The sequence below is a fragment of the Mus caroli genome, chromosome 7, assembly GCF_900094665.2.
Source record: "Mus caroli chromosome 7, CAROLI_EIJ_v1.1, whole genome shotgun sequence".
Lineage (NCBI taxonomy): Eukaryota > Metazoa > Chordata > Mammalia > Rodentia > Muridae > Mus > Mus caroli.
In genome coordinates, this window is record NC_034576.1 from 54876752 (window position 1) to 54892506 (window position 15755).

The 15755-nt window shown below is 38.8% G+C and overlaps 1 protein-coding gene across 11 annotated transcripts in view; it reads left to right on the plus strand.

Annotated features, from left to right (window-relative positions):
• Nucleotides 1-15755, plus strand: part of Gas2 (growth arrest specific 2) — a 127719-nt gene that overhangs the window by 65393 nt on the left and 46571 nt on the right. For all 11 annotated transcript variants that reach the window (XM_029479603.1, XM_029479606.1, XM_029479607.1 and 8 more), the window contains 2 exons: nucleotides 4866-4929; nucleotides 11975-12116. In XM_029479603.1, coding sequence (XP_029335463.1) covers nucleotides 4866-4929; nucleotides 11975-12116 — 206 coding nt within the window. The remainder of the gene's footprint in view (nucleotides 1-4865; nucleotides 4930-11974; nucleotides 12117-15755) is intronic.

Here is a 15755-nt window from a genome sequence, read left to right on the forward strand (position 1 = left end):
CACTAAAGTAAGATGAACTCTCTGGAGTTCACAGATAACTGTCCCAAGCCTGTCCTGCCTGGTCACTGGGTGCATCAGAAAAACAATACTTGCTGCCTGCATCCCTTGTGTGATATGCCCTGTTCTTGTTCCTGTTTTTGTCTGTATTGAAAACTGTAAGACTATGTCTCTGGGTTAGATCAAGTCAGTATTGTTATTAGTTTATTGCTATGAATATCCTTATTTGTGAGGTGTTAGGATTAATGCAGGATAGCAGTGCCAAGTTACAGACTCAGCGCCATGTGGTGTTTGTATTCATTGGACTTTTCTCCAGGGTTGTTTTGTTTTACTTTTGTTTTGTTTTGTTTTGTTTGTTTTTCGAGACAGGGTTTCTCTGTGTAACCCTGGCTGTCCTGGAACTCACTCTGTAGACCAGGCTGGCCTCGAACTCAGAAATCTGCCTGCCTCTGCCTCCCAAGTGCTGGGATTAAAGGCCTGCGCCACCACACCCGGCTTTTGTTTTAGATTTTTTAAAAGAAGCTTCTTTTACTTAAAAAAATTATACTTAAGCATCTTAACTCATGTCTTTATTATGTTTTTTTTATTTTTGTTCTTTTTATCCGTTTCTTGAGAATGGTCTCAAACAGTGCAGGCCAACCCAGGGAAACTCATTATGTAGCTAAGGCTAATTTGTGTTCCTGACCCTCCAGCTTCCACCTCTAAGTGCTGGGACTTCAGATGTTTATAATTGTCCCCCAAGTCAGCTTTTACTTAGAAATTCAGCCATGCCGTTTTAGAACTGGCTGTCTGCACAGGGTCTAGGAAGATGTCCATGACTGTTGAGTAGCTTACTGGGTGACAGTTTCAGGGACTTTACAGAATCCAGGTTGGTTGAAAGGATACTGGGCATTTCTGTGCCTTTTCCAAGATGGGCTCTACATCGGCTCAGGTTTGATGGTTGCATTTCTGTGTTCATCAAGGGCAGCTAAGCTCAGCACATAAGCTACCCCTCGTAGTCTGCCAGTCAACGGCACTGCACAAACAAAAGCTTGTATCCGGAGAACTGAATCATTTGTGACCACATTTTACAACTCTCAAGTGATAGCTAAGATTTGATTTCATTTTTTTTCACCTCTACATACTGTACCCCTTAAGGAATGAATACTTTGAATGGAAGTTGTATAGGACTAGTTTTACATTAAAGGAAAATAAGTAACTGCAAATAAAACCAACTTGCTACACTTGCCCTGATCACAATTCTTAGTGCTATATTCTGGTGAAAGGAAACTGTCTCCTTGCAATTTGTCCATTGAACTTCACTATATTTTTCCATCTTACAGCACTTCCCTTGTGGATGATGATATATGTGGGGACTGTCTGTGTATTATTTGTATGCATGCATCTAATACTTCCAGATTAATTATTGAAGATGGGACTCCACTAAATTGCTTTATTCTCAGGAAATCAATGTCAAGGTGCTTTAGGTCTTAAACACAACTCGTGTATAAATGTAATTTTTATTTAAATTTAAATCTACTATAAACTTATAATAGCTAAACTATATGTATATCAGCCCATAAAGTATATTGCCCTATAATATTAAAAATATGCATTGTTATAGGATGCTCTAAATTAGCATTTTCCAAGTATACAGTGGCTTTTTTTTTTCATTCTAGAGTGTTTTTTTCTTTTTTCTTTAATTTCATGTGCATTGGTTTTTGCCTATATACATGTCTGTGTGAGGGTGATTATATTCCCTGGAACTGGGGTAACAGATGGTTGTGAACTGCCATGTGGGTGCTGGGAATTGAAGCCATGTTCTCTGGAAGAGCAGCCAGTGATCTTAATGGCTGAGGCATTTCTCTATCCCAAGAATCTTATCACTGGTTCACTACAAGGTTGCAATAAGATGATCATGGGAACAAACAAATGTGATTAACGTTAATTGACTCAAACAAATGAAGTTAATCTTCCTAGGCAAATCACTAATAACAATAAAAATGTAATAATAAAAAGGAGAGATACCATCAGGCCAGTGTTTCCTGAGTGCTAAGTACTGTGCTTAGTATGGTAGTATTTTACCCAATCACTACAGGGGTGTTATGAGATAGGCAGTCTGAGAATACACAGACTTACTTCCCCGTCCAGCACAGATCAGTCCCATGAGTCCTCACACTCATGTCTGCATCTTTGCAGTTTGGATCCACACCCATAGCCTGTTCCCCTCAAGTCAAGGCAGACTCCTGTGTCTTATACACACATTATGCCATTTAAGGTTTCTAAATCCACCTTTAAAAGCAGTATGCTAAAAGTAATTTTTGCTTACTAAATAAGCATTTAACTAAGCTAAATTCTTATCATATCTAAAACTGCTAAGCAATTTCATCTTTCTTGCTTGCTCATCATAACCCACCCCACCAGACTGTTATCATGCTTAGTATTCTAACACATAACATGGTGGAGGAATCGTGTATTGAAGACTCACTTACAATGTGCAACGCAATGTATCAGTCAGGTCTGCTAGTCATCATTCACTGTATTTGCTTTGTCTGGTTTTCTTTCTGGCCATTTTTGTCAGAGTCTAATCAATATTTGGAAGGCTATGAATTACAAAAGACAATAATTTACAACTGTAAAGATTTGAAGCAATTTTATTATTATTATATAAAGGATAATAATTCCATAAAAATTTGACATTGAAATTCAGTCTTTTGTGAAGTTCTTCCTAACAATGTTCTGGTTTTTTTCCTGTGTTACATTAACATTTAATATTGTGTACAAATGGCATTGGCACACACATATATCACTGTCAGTCTTTGCTTTTCATCTCCTTATCCCTCTCCTATCTCAGACAGTTTTGTTTCTGTTAGAGTCTCTGGGTCAGTTCTGTTAGAATGATGATGGGGACTTGAGCTTACTCTGCTTTGTTAAACTGATTTTCTGACATGTCCACATTGAGTCAACATTTGAGCTTGGGGTGCAAAATGTTTTACTTTGGCAAATGAAGAAAGCAAGAGATGAGTAAATACTGTGCATCCCTCTTACCAGATTTCCCCATCATTTGTCTTCTTCAGAACACATTTAATTTTCTGTGTAGTAGTCTGGCCTCCACACCACTACATACTCATACCGATTCATCAGAATTCCCGTACTCATTTGGCTAAAATATCATGATAGTTGTGTCAGGTGTTGCTCTTTAACGGTCGGTCATTGCCTGCAAGTGGGCTCACTCTGACCACTACTATTTTGATGTTTCCATCTAGAAGTGAGCGCCACTGGACCTCCTTCACACAGCTCTCACTGAAGAAGAGGGAAGCAGCAGGCATCTAAACATCATCCTTTCCTCACTTCCATCTCTTCTTCCTCCCACTCAAAAGTCCATGTTTCATTTTAGTACAGTGTCCTAAACAGTTAGGATATGAAGAAATTGATGAATTAGATTGGTTTCAGTCTCTTGGTTCTGTTTCTGTGGTATTCAATGTTGTCCTCTGTTTGATATTGCTATCTGTTGTAATGCCACATGCCCCAGTCACCTAATTAAAGTTAATTGAACAACACATAAAATTAACCTTTATGAGGTGACTGCCATCCTTGCCACAGCCAGCCGACATATTTGTAGCTGGAGCATAAAGACATTTATGTAAAGAATATTTATCTAATTAGAAACTATTCAAGGCTCCCTTAGATGGTTCTATAATAATTCCCCACTAGACAGCTAAAGCTCCATTGCTTATTGGGAATGGTAATATTTTTCAATTCAGGATTTCTATGATCAATTATGCTTTTAGTAAGCATTTCTGATTTTAAGTTTAAAAGTGTCATTTTATAACCAAATTATTAACGATATTTAATTTGAATGTCTGTTCCAACCAAATGAAATCACAAATTTTAGTAGTCAAGATACAAATATGTTTAGTATTCAGATCTACCCCAAGCAAATCCTGTTGTTATCATTAGACTAAATATTTTTATTATGTAATGAGTGGAGACAAGAATATTTAGAGTGAATAGAGAGAGTGGGACTTGAATTATCATATAATTCTAGTTTTATGAATTAAAACAAAATTTCTATTTTTCTTATCAATAAATATTATTTTATCTTATTAGAATAATAACTTTGTGAGGACTTTTCTCCATGAAAAGATTTGTTACATTATTGATTTATTTGATATTGAATATAATATTTTTTAATTGCCCCAATTTAGATTAGGATAGAACGAGCAACATGCGCTCCTCTCATTGGCTCAGCAGTGCAAGTATGTCTTGTCTGCAGGGATCTGCCCTAGACCATTCACAGAAAAGCTTCACTATGCAGTAGGGTCATACAATTCAGGAAGAGCAACTCAAACGCTTCTCATCAGCTGGCTGCATCATCTGTTGGCTGATGGTACCTTTTATACACACATGTCTTAAGAATCCAGTCAGTAGAATGTGTCTTTTTCTAAATTATCAATGATTGATTAGCAGAGAACATCAAATTGTAGGTCTCATTTGACAAATGCCTTTATTTGGAGGTAAACAAAGAATTATAGTTTATAAATTTTTTCTTTAAATTTTATCTTATAAATTTTGTTCAATCTAATAGTTACTACTACATGTGTATCAAACATGGACTTACTAATATTAACTAATTGAAGTCAATGTTTTTAAATAGTGAGAGTTCACTGGACCAATGGGGTTTGGGATACAGTGTGGCTGGAGTTCCTAGAAGTACTGTGCATCTTCAGTTGAGGGTTTGGGATGAATTTTCTGAATGGCAGAGTGAAAAGTAGTCAAATGCCCTCTGACTGTGAGGGCAACAGGAGGGTCACTGGCAAGCCTGTCCCTCAAAGATACTTTACAGTAGTTTTTATTGTAAAGGTGTTTATGTCTGTCTTCTCTTCCAGTTCTGCATAAGCAGCCCCGAGAAGTGTGTCTCTGTTTGCTAGAGCTTGGTCGGATTGCAGCCAGGTAAGACCTTTCATGTCAAGACACAGGCACATCTCAGCCTCAGGCAACAAACACATGCTGGCTTCTCACTGTTGACAGTCTAACAGATGCTTAGAAACCATTTAGCAAATGAAATTGCTTGGATCATATGGAGAGAGCCATAGTTAAAAGTATGCCTCTACTATTGTCAACAATGCATCATGTGGCCACGACAGTCTTTGTCATTGATATCCTTAAATGAAATGCATTTTCTTTCATGCCTTCAAAGCTTCTGTAGATATTGTGTGCCTCCTTGTCTGTATATGGGCCTGTGATGTGCCCAGTGTGGATCCTATGGAAAAATAGGAAGAACTTATAGCCACCTAGTCATCTCTGCAGGTCCCTGCTTGACACTTTAAGGGACAGTTTACTCAATGGGAAATCTGTTCTCTCTTATTTCCTTCTCTTTCATCCCTTGTTTTCTGTTTAATAATTTTCGTTTTCCATTTTCATATTTTCTCGATTCTCTTATCAATTTTAACTCCTCAGAGTTTTTACTTTTGGATTGAATGGGACTAATTTTTATATAATTATCTATGTTTTTAACAGAGAGACTGGGTTTTATTTTTATAATTTTTTTAAGTATATGCATTTATGTCTATGTGAAGGTCTGTGAATGTTTGTGCAGGTACCTGCAGAGGTCAGAGGAGCTTGTCAGAGTTCCTGGAATTGAGATTATAGGCAGCTATGTGCCTTCCTTCCTATGTGGGTACTCTATCAAAGAAGTACTTGCCCTTAATTACTTAGCTATTATTTCTCCAGCCCCCTTTATTCTGTGTCAAGGTGTACTTCGAAATTTTTTCCTGTAGGAAAAACCCAAAACAACTGATTGTAGTGATCCTAGCTAAGTAAGCTGAGGAAAAGACAGCATTAGACAAACCAGTATGCTTTCCTGCTAGGAACCTTGCAAACTGCCTGATAAGGCTTTTTACACTTCTGTAAAATCCATGAAGATAAGAAGCTTTGCAGACATCTAGAAGGAAAGTAAATGTTGAATGAGTTTAGATGTTTTCTGATACAGAACACTGTCACCGTGTGGACAGGACAGTTTTTGCCTAAGCCATCCTTGATACCATTTAATTAAATGCATTTCTTTTCATATCCTTTTGGAGCGTGGAGGGGATATTCTATGCATTTAAAGTCATTGTATTTACTTCATGTATTTTTACATCTTTGTGCCTGCTTGTCTGTATGTGTATGTAGGTATCGCAATCACATGAACCAGAAAAATGGAGTGAGAGTAGTACTGGGTGAACTTAGATGGAGAATTGACATAGAAAATTAGGAGAAAGAAAATTTTGTACATTGCAGTACTGTGCTCCAGCAACAAATACTGCCAAAGAATATACATTTTTTTTATTAATAGTCAGAAACAATCTCAAATTCTTTAAATCACCAGAGCCAATAAACTTTTAGTGAATATATAGGAGTTTTTTTTTTTATTTTACCTCAGTAATTACAGTGAAAAAGATTGCTTCAGTATTTTTAATTAACATTAACATTACAATGTGTTAGCCAACAAGGAAAGACAAATGAGTCATTTAAGATTCCTTTAGCTCTACAAGATGTCTAGATACCTGTTTAAAAGGTATCTAGTGACACTCTTGCCCTTCATCACTTAGGGGCTACCTTTCAGGTGCAGCATGAGCCTGCATCTCCTGGCCAGCCAGAATGCCAAACCCCTTTAGTTCTTCCACAGTAGGACAAAGATATTGCTGGTTCCAGAAACATACCTCCTGCACTAGCTCTGGACCTTCTGCCCCAGTCAGATTCAGCATTCACCACATAGAAGCAACAGGCATTAAGGAAAAGCATAACCAATTAGCAGCCACCTTGGGGATAATTAACTTGAAAAATCCTAAAGGTCCAGACGTTCTATCAAGAAAGTAGTGTGTGGTATAATTATATGACTTAAATTGAGAAAAATGCTAGATTCTACTTTGTGCCTAAAGAGTACAAACGGATGCATTAGACGGTCAAGTGTTGAGAACAGAGCATAGACACAGGAAGACTGCCTCCAAACAAAGACTGACTCCTCAGAGTCGCTCGGGCTTTTACAGTCCTCATATGGCCAATAGTAATTTTTCTGCTTTCGACATTTTATTTTACAACTTTTTAAAAATCACATTAGACATTTTTTATCACTTTAATTTAGAAACAACATTTCTAGTTATGACTACCACCAAAACTGAAGCTTGACTATCTGACAACAATTACCTTTGACATTGGAATGAAATCTAATGCAGATCTTAGGTAATAAAGAACATAGCAATATATTTATCAATTTCAGTGTAAAATGTCATATGGAGAGTTTCCTCATCACTGTAATTAAGTAAGTAATTAGTCATTCAATTAGTTTATTTTGATACAGAGTACCCTGTAGGCCCAGCTGGCCTCATACTCTTTGTCTAATTGAGAATGATCCTGGTGTCCAACTTTGACATTTCCAGATTTAGGATTGCAGGCATGTACTCTTGGGAGCATGGGGTACTGAGGCTCCATTCCAGCACTTTCATGTATAGCTTGAACATTCTATGGTATCATACATCTGAAGACCAGCACAGATATTTTAGGTGGTGGTTATTGTGTATTGCTCTGTACACATCCACATTTTATGACCATATGAGATAAGATAAAGGCTACATTTATTCCAGAAAACACTGTGGAAGTAAGTACTTCATGGTAGAGTTGAGATTAAGAGACCCTGAAATTGCAATATTGAATTCTGTATTGTATTTCTGTCTCCTTCATCTGAGTGAGTCTTGTGTTCTGAAATATACTGTTCAGCACAAAAGAAAATGGGACAAAATTCCTCTTGCTGTTACGTTCCTTAGACAGTTGAAAGGATGCCAGTTAGATAAACTGTTTTTCAGGTAAAAATGCCCATTTGTTTCTTTCTGAACACATCCAAGCTATTTGTTTGGTTGTATTAGAAGCTCCTGAAGTAGGATAGCATAAAGGAAAGTCAACCCACTCCATCTAGTCTCATTTCACAGCTAAGCTCTGCCTGAGGTTTAGATATAGATTTAGATACTTGAAGTCACTCCCTCCTCTCTTGTATCTGCTGCTGAAGACCACATAGATTAATGCATTTGAACAATGTTGGCCAAAACTAGGAGTGGTTTTCAGAGCACACCTAGAAACCACATTCATCTTCTCCCATAAAGATAAGTTTGATCCTACTGAAGTTCCTGAAGTCTCTTGAGTTTTGTGTTTTCCGAAATGATAGAGGATGCCTTCTTATATTCCATTCTCAGGGTACCTCCAGATTTCACATGTATGCTCTTAAGAGCACCACCATCACTTCAGAAACCATGATGGGAGCCTCTACTGTACTTTTCTGCCTAGAGACACTCAGCAGAACTCTTTCAAGAATTGGGGCCCAGATGGTGACATTAATTCTGTTCTTATTGTAACGATGTTAAAATCTCTCTACTAGTATATCAGAAAAATGCACAATTCTGATTTCAGAAAAATATGGCATTGACCATAGCAACTCAACAAAAGCAAAAGATTGTTTGACCAGTACTTTAGTATTATTTTATACAAAATGAAGAAGAAAATAACTATGATTTCAACATCTTTTCTGACTGCAGGATTAAGGTTGTCTTTATGGTAAAATGAAAGCTTCTGAAATGGTAGTTTGGTGGCAAATTTGGGTGTCAGTGGCACACCAAGTCATCTCATGACTTTGGGTTTTGCTGCTCTCTTGACCCAGAACAAGCTTATGACTATTCAAAGGAAATACTTTGAGGACATTTTCCTTAATCTTCTATTTCAGTCATGGTCTGAGGAAAAGTTACTTAAAAGAAAAGTGATCATGTGTTAAGATCAGTAATTGATTCACTTGGAGGAGCTGCAAAGACTGCTGGGAGTTAATGCATTCTTTCCCATGCTGGGGCATTTTCCACATATAAATCTAAGTTTACATTGTCTTACAACAGGAAAAAATGGGGCAAAATTATCTGGCAAGAATCTATAAACCATCTGTTACATGCCTTACAAAGAGGGAGTTTCATTAGTCTATTAAATTTGTCCCCTGACCCCAGTACAATGGAACACAGATGTCTCTTGTTGGAACGTACAGACTACTAAATAGTTTAAATAGATTTTCTAGGTCAGGAATGAGTTTGGTGGTGTATTTCTTCCAGTTAGCTTAATCCCAAATACCACATCCCATGCCAGCAAAATGAGAGAGCAATTCCTATATTCTCCTTTTACAGTTGCCAAACCTATGACTATCTTAGTTTTTAGTGAGATGAAAGAAAGTGTCCAGCCTCTGAGGATTTAGACCATATCCACCCTGCAGGAATCAGGACTTAGCTTCATTGAACTCAACTTCCTTGATGACTCTTGTTGGATCCTTTATTAAGGATTAGAAAAAAAACCTCCCTTCTCCCCAAATTCTACCAATCTGTTCTAAGAAACGTTAAGTTGTGAAAACATTATAGAAAGAATGGTCATGTGAAGAGGTATAGAAGTTACTGATACCAAACCAGGGTGGCCTTTTGAAGAACAAATGCATTTGACCACTACGTTGGCTTGTAGGTGCAAGCCTCCAGCCTTGGGGTTGGTTCATGATAGCCTGCTGATAGCCCCCAGATGGACAGGAAGCCAACAAATCATATTCACCTGCATTCTGGTACTGCTCAATGCTATCCTGAACAGCTTGAAGAAATCAAAAGCCAAAGTAAGCATCGGATTCTAGGCTCGGTGCTGACTTTTCTGTGTCAGTGGCACAGTCTTCAGCTTTCTCAGGTAAAGAAGAATCTCCAAGGAACATTTTCCTTGTGTGATTCTGTTCTAATTTCATCAAAGCTGGCCTTTTTGTTTGTGTTGGAAATGAGCTGAGCCTGTTGCTGCTCTAATAGCATTTTTGCGATTGTTTTAGTGTTTTTAAGACAAAGGATATGCACCTTGTTCTTGGGAGGTGGCCTTCATCCACCTGTGGGTGAATATAAAATATTTTCTAATCTATTTATATTTTAAAATATGATGTTTTCACTTACTATTGATGTGGAGTTGGCATGATCACAGTGTCACGGATTCGTCCAGACTTAACTAGGTTTATATTATTCTCATGAGAACATTCAACAGAGGCAAGGTTTATACCTTAATGGAGCTGCGAATCCACAGAAGTCTGTAACAGCTTAGAGGGTTGCCTTCCAAAGTCTTTCTGGCCTGTTAGGAAATCTAAGGTTGTTGTGAATCAATTCTGGTGATAGAATAGAATCCATAGTACACATGTGTCTTGTAATGATTCATTAATTGGTTTATAAATACAAAAAGGTAGAAATACAAAATGTGGTAACCAAATATTTATAGCAACTGTTTACTATGGAACAAAAGTTACTTAATAGAATAGAAGCTGTTGTGGCATTGTAAACTGTTTGTACTTAAATCTTACATAAGCTTTGCAGCTCTTAAAATGCATCTGATGTACAGAGTCTTTCTCTCCCGATTCTGAAGGGAGAAAAAAAATAAAAGAAAAAAGAATCACAGTCTTCCCTTTATGACTTAAAAGGCCCAAGTTAACAGACATGTTGAGTGTCTGTGACTGGAAATGGCCTAGAGCCCGTGGAGGGTGAGATTTCTCCCTAGAGAAACTGAGTGAACTAGTGAAGCTGAATCAACTTAACCATGTCCTTTCATGGCAGGGAGAAGTTTGGGTAATGAGTCAAAAGGACAGCAACTGAGCCCCCTCTGTCAGGATCAGATATCACCAGGAGGAAAACTGCCTCCCTAGAGACTTGTCCTGCACTTGTATACAGTGACATCTGTTAAAGTAGCAAGCCACCACCGCAGGACATAGGCAAGGTTTGACATTGGCTGCTGAATTGACACAGTGCTCAACATGAGCACAGTGTCAGCACTTATTTTCTGCTCATGGACTATTTATATTGTATGCTATTTAATAACTCCTGGTTTGCTTCTGGAGAGAGGGTCCCTTCAACTAATCTAGACTAATCACAAAATTAGAATATTGCTTCTGCTTCCTGAGTGCTGGGATCACAAGTGTGCACCACCAAACTTGTTTCACAACAACCTTTTAATCACCAAGTAGTGTTTTCTCTCCTTTATAACAATCACCTATTCAGAAAGACTAGGCCAGCTGACAACAGCAAATCCTTGTTGGAGAGTATGTCCTGTCTCAGTCTTCTGCAGACATTCATCATTTTGTTAATGAAAGCGTATGCCTAGATTAGTTCCTAAATGCCTCATAGCTGTCAAGTTTCAGAATTATCTTTGCTATCCCCCACTAAGCAAAGATGATATAGACCTATAAAACTTAGTACATCTTTCTTTAAATTTTAATTAAGGAAAACCTGATTGTGGGCGATACAAGGATAACAGACACTATTATGTGCTCTCTTGTTCCCCCCTTTTCCTTCTCTGAGTGTCTTAAAAATGTAGAGTTTACAGATCTTTTATACATCGTTGTTGTGAAGTATTCTTGTTTTCTTTCCCAGTAAGAATGTTTGTACATTCACTGTCCTATTCATAAGGCCTTGCAATATTGTGCAAACATGTGCAGTGCTCTCACAGTAAAGGAAATGAACAGCTCACAGTGAATCTCTTCTTTGTAGAATCAGTTTCTTTTTGTTTTTAGTTTTAGCGTTCTGTTTTATTAATTTTGATACCGACCCTCTGTTTTAATCTCTGTCATTATTAAGCTTATATTCTAAATCAGACTTTCATTATAACATTTTTATTGTCAATTCTGATAAAGAAAACAATTTAGATGAATTCCCTGTGTGTGTTTATGTTGCTGAGACAGTAACATGTTGAGTATGTTTCAATCATATACCTCCATGCATGTGCACTTACACATACACTTCAGCTACATGTGTTTTAGCATGCTCTAAGGATGTCAACTCACCAAGTTCCATTTCAGTGTAAGTGAGTGTATGCGATTTTAAAAGGCAGTGGTTCTTGGCTCTCACAATCCAGAATGCTGTACAGCTGTTGCATTGTTATGCTGTGTGCATGTGCACCTGCATGCATAACTGTCTGATGATTTTGAAAGGTATGGTGTGGAGCCTCCTGGTCTGATAAAGCTGGAAAAAGAAATTGAACAAGAAGAGACACTTTCTGCCCCATCTCCTTCGCCTTCTCCTTCATCAAAGTCTTCAGGAAGGAAGAGCACTGGAAACTTACTGGATGATGCGGTGAGTGGCAGTTACAAGTCTTCCAGCCATAAAACCTGCCCTGCCTTCTCAGACCATTCTGACTTGACTGCATGCATTTCTCCTCCTCTGAATTCATTTTAACTCCCATCCTGAAACTCAAAACTGAGCCAGTGATTTAAAATAAAGTGCCACTTAATTCCATTGAACAGTTCTGAAAATCTAGGAAATGAGTCAACTCTTTGAAAATGTTTTCTGAAAACACTTAAACCTCATTCTTATTAGTCCCCAGTACCTCCTTTCATGGATAGAATCTTGACTGTTAAGGAAGGGGGTATCTCATCTTGCAGAAAAGGTGACTGCATTTATTGATTGCCTGGTATTGGCCAGAATTGTCCTTTGTTATTATTTTTGAGAGCTCTTATATCTGAAAGGAAGATTGCTTGCGGAGGGGGGTAGGGCAGGGCATGGAAATTGGAAGTTTCCTGATTCTAGGAGGAGAGGAGCTTACCAGGTGTTTATCTAACTCTAGGGTCTGCCTACTCTGCAGACCTCTAGGCACATGCTTTGGTGACTAGAACACGTTGCAGTGACATCATCATTATAGGGATAAGTAGTTCCTAGGTATATTAAACAGTCCTTGCTTATGGTAGTGGTATGTTTGAAAATTATTTCCATGTAATGTCATACTCATATCTTAAATGCATGAAGACACTAACGAACAAGAAAAAGCATGACTTGTCTTGGTGTGGCTTATGCAAAGTTTGCTTTTATGGGTTATAATCGCCTGCGTGCTTATGGGACATGACAGTGCTGGAGTATAAGACTGAAGTATTGTCTTGCCAGAGCAAGTCCATGGAAGGCTTAAGGTAGCAACCTTGATGCTTTTAGTTATTAGGATGCAGGGCTGCCAGGACTGCAGGTCCCCTCTCTAAGGTCTGACATAGAGTGAGAGGGTGATAGGCTGATGGGTGCTTTCATGTACAGAAAGACATGTACCCATCTTTTGTTTTTCTCCACATGACAAATTTGTAAAAGCAGAAACTTAACTGCCTGAGCAGCTGTGAGTTACCACGAAGGTAGTATACTTGAGCTTGACCCACCAATCTATCCCATGAAATAACTTTTAATCCAGTTTGTTCTTGATAGCCACTCATGCCATTCAGAATGTGCAAATAGTCAGGGAGCTTTCATACCACGGGAAGGTATTCTTGGAGTCTTTTTTGAATTGATCACATGCCTTGCTTCTCATAAACCTTCATTTTTTTCCCAATTTTTTATTAGGTATTTTCTTGATTTGCATTTCAAATACTATCCTGAAAGTCCCCTATACCCCCCCACTCCCCTACCCACCCACTCCTACTTCTTGGTCCTGGTGTTCCCCTAATACTGGAGCATCTAAAGTTTGCAAGACCAAGGGGACTCTCTTTCCACTGATGGACGACTAGGTCATCTTCTGCTACATATGCAGCTAGAGACACGAGCTCTGGGGGGTACTGGTTAGTTCATATTGTTGTTCCACCTATAGGGTTGCAGACCCCTTCAATTCCTTAAGTACTTTCTCTAGCTTCTCCATTGGGGGCCCTGTGTTCCATCCAATAGTTGACTGTGAGCATCCACTTCTGTATTTGCCAGGCACTGGCATAGCCTCACAAGAGACAGCTATATCAGGGTCCTTTCAGCAAAATCTTGCTGGCATATGCAATAGTGTCTGTGTTTGGTGGCTGATTATTGGATGGATCCTCGGGTGGGGCAGTCTCTGGATGGTCCATCTTTTCATCTCAGCTCCAAACTTTGTCTCTGTAACTCCTTCCATGGGTGTTTTGTTCCCAATTCTAAGAAGGGGCGAAGTCTCCACTCTTTGGTCTTTGTTCTTCTTGAGTTTCATGTGTTTTACAAATTGTATCTTATATCTTGGGTATTCTAAGTTTCTGGGCTAATATCCACTTATCAGTGAGAACATATCATGTGAGTTCTTTTGTGATTGGGTTACCTCACTCAGGATGATGCCCTCCAGATCCATCCATTTGCCTAGGAATTTCATAAATTCATTGTTATAAACCTTAATTTTTAGCCTTTACAGTAACTGGATGACATTGTATAATAACGGGAGCATGCTGTTTACTTGTTGAGAGTAATTTTTCTATGGTGTTTTATGATTTTTCCTTATATTTAGCATGTGTTTGGTCTTCTTACATATGTGTCTCTCTGGGCTGACACACCCATTTTTTTTTTTAATTTAATTTTTCACTTTATATCTGACTCACTGCTCCCCGTGAGGTTACCCCGTCCACAATCCTTCCCCCATCTCCCTCTTCTCTGAGTGGGTGGGGTCCCCCTGAGTATCACCCCACACTGGCACTTCAAGTCTTTGTGAGGCTAGGTACTTTCTCTCCTATTGAAGCTAGATAAGGCAGCCCAACCAAAAGAACATATCCCACATGCAGGCAACAGATTTTGGGATAGCCACCACACCAGCTATTCAGAACCTACATGAAGACCAAACTGCACATCTGTTTCATATGATCAGGGAAGCCTACATCCAGCCCAAGTATGCTCTTTGGCTGGTGGTTCAGACTCTGAGATCCCCAAGGGTCCAGGTTAGTTGATTGTGTTGGTATTACTTTGGAGTTCGTATCCCCTTCAGGACCTGCTATCCTTACTCCTATTTTACCATAAGAGCCTTTGAGCTCCAGCCACTGTTTGGCTGTGTGTATCTATATCTGTTTGAGTCAGCTGCTGGGTAGAGCCTCTCAGAGGACAGCATGCTTTGGTGTGCAAGCATAACAGAATGCCAGTAATAGTACTAGAGATTGGTGTTTCCCTTGGGATGTCTCTCAAGTTAGACCACTTATTGGTTGGCCATTCCCGTAGTCTTTGCTATATCCCCTATGCATGCATTTCTTGTAAACAGGATAAATTTGGGGTTAAAAGTTTTGTAGGCAGGTTGGTATCTCTGTCTCTTTACTGAGGTTTCTGCCTGGCTACAGGAGGTGGCCTCTTCAGGTTCCATATCGCCAGTAGTCACAGCTTAGGTCGCCACCATTGATTCCTGGGCACCTCCCTTATCCCAAGTCTCTGTCTCCTCCTGGAGATGCCCCATCCCACGTTCTCACCCATGTGAGTTGCAGGTGTTCATTCATTTTCATGGCCATCTAGCTAGTTCTGTCTGTCCCCACACTTAGTTGTGAACTTCCCATTACCTTCCCTATCCCCCCCTTTCGTCCTCGCTCCATCTGCCTTCTATGACTATTTTATTTCTCCTTCTGAGACTCACGCTTCCTCACTTGGACCTTCCATCTCTTTTACCTTCTTTGGGTCCCTGAAGTATAGCATGTACCTGTATTCTATGGCTAATAATACACTTATAAGTGAGTACATGCCATGCATGTCCTTTTGGAATTGTACTACCTTAGCCAGGATGACATTCTCAAGATCCATTAATTTCCATGTAAAATTCATGATGTCTTAGTTTTTAATAGCTGAGTAGTATTCCATTGTATAGATGTTTTACATTTTCTTTATCCATTCTTCAGTTGAGGGACATCTAGGTTGTTTCCAGTTTCTTGCTATTATAAATAAAGCTGCTATAAATGGGGTTGAGTGTCTTTGGGGGATGGTAGAGCTTCTTTTGGTTATATGCCCAGGTATGGTTTAGCTGTCTGTGTCTTGATGTAGAAC